Source organism: Rhea americana, unplaced genomic scaffold (genome assembly GCF_003343005.1).
Source record: "Rhea americana isolate MKP2758 unplaced genomic scaffold, rheAme1 scaffold_142, whole genome shotgun sequence".
In the NCBI taxonomy this organism is placed as follows: domain Eukaryota; kingdom Metazoa; phylum Chordata; class Aves; order Rheiformes; family Rheidae; genus Rhea; species Rhea americana.
In genome coordinates, this window is record NW_028185506.1 from 1,267,764 (window position 1) to 1,273,606 (window position 5,843).

Genomic DNA, 5,843 nt, shown 5'->3' on the forward strand with positions numbered 1-5,843 from the left:
AGTGTGGAAAATAACAGTTCCACAATATGGTAGCTTATTTTAGTAGTGCTAAAAATGTTCCAATATTGTCAAATGTCAATTTTGAACATGTTGTCAGTGATTTGTTCTATTTGTTTTCACACCAGGATTTAACCATTTGTGGTAATCTTTGGGTGGCCAGATAAGTACAAAACAGGAAAGAAAGGGGAAATTGGGGAATACTGGCTTTTGACGGGTACTTTACTGATCATTTTTAGAAAGCACTAGTGCTCTATATGATTTTTAATAATAACGTAACCCTACAATTGTCTTGCTATCCTTAGAAAATTTTAAGATAAAARTTGACCTGCTCAAATTTTTTACTATCCACACAAACAAAAGTTTGAAATCGAATTTACATTCCTCACTTCCTTTTCCACTCAGGTGATCAGAACCCTACCAKAAAACCAACTGTGGTCAATATCTGGCTACTTTGAGTCAGTCAAGCAGAGAGAGGCCCAGATACTGGGCCTATATTTTTCTTCCCACATACGACAGAATTTCATTAGTCGAAAACTTGCAGTGATTACACCACTGATGCTGGCACGAATCAGAATGGATTTTTCAAGAAATGCCAAGTGGCAGAGAAAATGCATTGTAAGAGATAACARTTTAAACACAGTTGATATTAATTACTTATTTCTGTCAGTATGGAAAACAGCTCTTTCTCAGGAAGGAGCCCTCTCAGGAGGAGGAGGAAGACTGTCTGGAAATTCAGCATGTCATTTCTTTGAATTGGGGAAATCAGAGTGCACAACAAGAACCTAAAGTAGCAGAAGGCAGAACACATCTAACTAATCACTCAGGAAATCCATGTCTATCCAGGGAATTAGCTATTCAACCTGGGAGAACAGTGGCAAATACTTCATTTTAAAACGTTATATACAAATCAGAAGACATCTAAAGAACAGGGAGGAAAATGAATGCAGAACTGATGACTAATGGGAGCTGGGCAACTTCTGTCCCATGAGTGTAGCCATGTAGTATCACACTGAGCAGTRCATCTCCCTCATTTGCATTATCTGTATTACAGTGATACTGCCAAGTTGATGTAAGAGGCACTGTAYGAGCAGACAGTAACAATCCTGATCCCATGAAGCTTATATAGGCTGCATAGACAAGGCAGACAAAGGAAGCACTGTCATCTTATTTCATAGGTGAGGAAAAGAGATACAGAAGGATTTATTGAGCAACAGAGGATCATTCAGAAGGCTTGTGCTGGGCCAAAATGAAAACATGCTGCCTGAAGGCCAGCATAGTACCTTTATCATAAGCCATTTTATTTGAATATTTGGCATTCGYTATAGAATCACAGAATCATAGAATCAGTAAGGTTAGAAAGGACCTCTGGAGATCATCTAGTCCAGCCCCCCTGCTCAAGCAGGATCAACCAGAGCATGTTACACAGGGTTGCATACAGGCGGGTCTTGAATATCTCCGGAGAAGGAGACTCCACAACCTCTTTGGGCCCTGTTCCAGGGCTTCGTCACTCTCACAGTGAAGAAATTCTTCCTCGTATTCAGGCAGAACTGCCTGTGTTTCAGTTTGTGCCTGCTGCCTCTTGTCCTGTCACTGGGCACCACTGGAAAGAGTTTAGTCTCATCTTCTTGACACCCACCTCTTAAGGTATTTATAGACATTGACAAATACCCCCTCAGTCTGCCCTTCCCCAGGCTAAACAGGCCCAGCTCTCACAGCTATTCYTCATAGGAGAGATGGTCCAACCCTCTGATCACYTTCGTAGCCCTACGCTGGACTCTCTCCAGTAGTTCCATGTCTCTCTTGTAACGGGGAGCCTGAACTGGATGCAGTTCAGGGCTTAGTACAGGGGCAGGATCACCTCCTTCGACCTGCTGGCAACACTCTTCCTAATGCACCCCAGGAGACCATTGGCTTTCTTGGCCACAGGGGCACATTGCTGGCTCATAGTCAACTTGTTGTCCAGCTCTGCAGAGCTGCTTTTCAGCTGGTCAGCCCCCAGCTTGTACTGGTGCCTAGGGTTATTCCTCCCTATTTGCAGAACTCTGCACTTGCCCTTGTTGAACCTCAAGGAGGTTCCTCTCCACCCAACTCTCCAGCCTGTCCAGGTATCTCTGAATGGCAGTACAGCCCTCAGGTGTATCAGCCACTCCTCCCCATTTGCTACCATCAGCAAACTTGCTGAGGAGGCGCTCCACTCAACCAGGACATAGGATATTTCTGAGTTGTCCATATTATACTCTGAATACTCTCTGTATTGTTGTGCTCATCTGAACTGTCTCTTGATCAGTGGCTTAAGCTAAAGAGAAATTTTCTAAATGGAGATTTCCTTGTAGGACTTTTCATTAGGAAAGTCAAATGAACTAGCCTTTTCTCTTTTTTTTTTTTTTTTTTTTTCTTCTTTATATCCCATTAACTTTACCATTTCTTAATAACAGTTTCAGACGCTTTCTTTCTGGTCAATCTGGTGTTGGATATGAACATTGGTTGTCATTACTGTTTCCCCCTGCAAAGTCAATACTGCAAAATTATCAGTACCATCATAATGTTTATTCTTACATTCATCCAGCTACAGACAAGCTTCACCAGGATCTTCTTTTTCTCAGATGYCATCCAGAATCACCATCCTCACATTATTCCCCTTTTTCTGAAATATCATGCTGGAACTACCAGTCTCCTCAAATGGTGAGAAATTGACAGGACTCCTTTCAGGCTGCCATGCTTCATTTTAATAAAGAACTGTGCTGCCTGCCATGCCAAACAAGCTTTGTGATGTGTGCCCTAACTCAGGAGCCCCTGAGTTTCTTACTGTATCTTATAGTACACTGACTTGTAAGATCAGAGACTGAAGCAAAGCAAGAGCTACAACAGCTGGGCTGAAACACCCTCTGAAAGAACACATTTCTCTGCTAAMTAAAACTAGCTTAAGCAATCCCATCCTCTGCGACCTAATATACTTGAGACAGTCTACAAAAACTGTTGGACTTCTGGGTTGACTGCCTGACCTGAGTCTTTGTACAGACAGGCTAAGGGTCCTTTTTGCATAGTATGGCTCTGCGGATTTATCAAGTGTATTTTGGGGAACTTATGAGAAATATGTGAGATTATTCACAAAATAAGAAACTCAACTGGATTAGCTAATAGAGACATTGTTATGTGGCTTTATAGGAAAAAAAATACCCATAGTTTTAACAAGAATTAATCTTTCATTAAAATAAATGGTTATTATAAGCTCAACAAGCAAACTGKTTTTTTTTATATTTAATTATATCCGTGTTGCTTTTCAGCTAGCCAATTGTCATCAGTCATTCCTTCCCTTAGCTCCTCTGGGCACAATCAAATATTCAGATGAGTCATTCGGGTCCATTCATTTATTACCATTTTTCATTTGACACTGTTTATTTTTACTTATGTAAAAGATTTTATTTTCTTGCATAACATGTTAGAATTAATGGCCTGGTGGGGTGTGAGTTCTGCATATCATGCAGAATGATTAATCTTTGTTTTGCTAATGTAATTTTTGGAAAGAGCTAAATGACACATAAGACACCTACTTTGCCATTTATGATTTATGAGTCAGTTGCTTTTTCAAAGAAGGATTCAGTGTTATATGTCCTAGTCTCACCTAGCTAGAAGCCTCCAGGACCTGAAATTCACTGCACTGCAATGCTTACAAGAAAACCAAGCAGATTTCCCAAGGGAAGAACCTTTGCGGGATGAAGTTGAGGCAAAATAATGGACAAAAAAACTGAATGTGGAGGTATGCTCATACAAGACTGTGAGAATTCTCAAAATAGGATTAAAAAAGATCTTTGGCCCTAAACTTTTCATTTGTAGCAAGGTGCCCAGCAGTAATCTTTCTTAAAAATTGAGAACAGTTTAACTGCATTTCAGATTTTTAAAATATTTTTCTAGTTACCTTCTATGCATTTTACTTACCTTCTATTCATTGTAGTATACCTTCTAATTACAGYGAGAGCAGTAAATCCATTTTCATATGACAAACAAATTCAACACACAGTTTAATTCAGCTATACTCCTACCCACCTCAGTTCATTTCTCACGAACACTAGGATGACTTATTTCTAAATAAATGAATATTCTAGAGGMAGTGGCATTCACATTATATGCATTATATAGAGAGACTCAAAAGAAAAAAAAATGATGGTATATAGGAATATAAACAAATATCTTTGCTATTTGCAGTCCTTTGATACTTAAATTATGGCCCATGGATATGCTCAGTGCTCTGGCAGATGCGGACTGCTAACTCTACTTCTTCTCTCTACTTGATGAAAAGATGCTAATAATAAACACACTTTCTACTCCTACTATCAATGGAAGTCTACTGTGGTCTTAAAGGAGGTGGGAGGGAGAAAAGGTTCCCAAATTATCCCACTCATAAGATTCAATCCAAAGAGGAAAGGGAGGGGAAAAGAAAGAGAGAGATAAAAAGATAAATGAGAGAGAAAGAAGGGAAAAAGGGAGAGAGAAAGTGAGAGAGAAAGAGAGAATAAGAATGAATGCTTAATATCTTTGACGCCACTCGCCTTTTAATTTTTTTATCTAGATGATTTTATAACTACTTAATATCAGCATTTACACCACTGAGAGMTAGACTAATGGTATGGCAAGGTTCATCACCTTTAAAAATATTTGTCTGATTAAAAATAATCTGCTTTTCTATGAATTTAGATACATTCAGACTCAATTCAACAGCCTTCACCTTCAAGTTTTATAAGGATTTTCCTTCTGAGTACTGTACCATAGCTAAATGCTCTCCCATTCCATTGGGGACTTCTCGTTCCTTTTCATTATCAGTTTTATTACCCAACAAAAGCACAGGTACATTCTCCCCAGTTGCCTCCTGCAAATCAAAGAACAAATATCAGCTGAAGCATTTTCTTTAAGGAATTAAAGAGRAGGATAAACAAACAAATGTCAAAGTGCAACATGAAATTTAAGACACAATATATGAGTCAGGAAGTGCCACTTTTCTTAGGAACATATCAGGCACTGAAGTTGGACTAAAGACATGAAGAAGACAGATTCTGCTAGAGACTGCACTAAAGTGCTCAGAATTATTGATTAATGGGCCAGCACAGTAGACATTTGGGCTTCATATTAAAAAGAGAGAGAGAAAAAAGCTATGATGCTGCACAGGCTCTGACACTATTCATACATAGCCACTGCTTTTTTAATTACATAGACAGGCGAATAACAATGACATCTGGGCACAATTTTGCCAAATAAATTACATAATGTATCTGGAGAGAAAAAATACACAGAATAAGCACAATATAAACTCATTCTGAACATAGTTAGAATTATTACTAACTAAAACATCACAGTGAATACATTCATAAAGTGGGCTGAATGGCAAAGCAGTAAGTGGAATCAGTCCATAAAGATGAGTGAACTGTTCTAGCTTGCAAAAAACACTAAGGGTTTGATCACAGCATTTGATTTTTCTTCATCAAAAATTTGAATACTCCTCTCAGCTTTACCATAATTGTAACAACTGCTGATTCTGAACTGATTCTGAATAGCTCAGTGGCGCTACTCAGAGGAGAAATGCTCTGGTCGTTAGGAAAAATTTGAACAACTGAATCCTAATTTCAATCAGCAAAGCCACCYAGTGGCCATTGCAGAAAACAGTGTTTTACACTAGAACATGGGTCCAACAAAATATGGCTAAATGATCCTGGCAGACCAATTTGGCTCGTACTTTTCCAGCAGCAATATTCAGCAACAGTGAGCAAGTAGAAAGCATCATATTTTGATCTCTCTAAAAACTCAGGCCGTAATGGCAGCAGCTTCAGTTTTATTTATTTTTATTTTTTCCT

At 38.9% G+C, this 5,843-nt stretch overlaps 1 protein-coding gene across 1 annotated transcript in view; it reads right to left on the minus strand.

Moving 5' to 3' along the window:
- Positions 1 to 5,843, minus strand: part of CRACR2A (calcium release activated channel regulator 2A) — a 67,160-nt gene that overhangs the window by 2,474 nt on the left and 58,843 nt on the right. Inside the window, 1 exon segment of the mRNA XM_085298796.1 lies at positions 4,763 to 4,864. Within this exon segment, the coding sequence (XP_085154922.1) occupies positions 4,763 to 4,864 (102 nt within the window).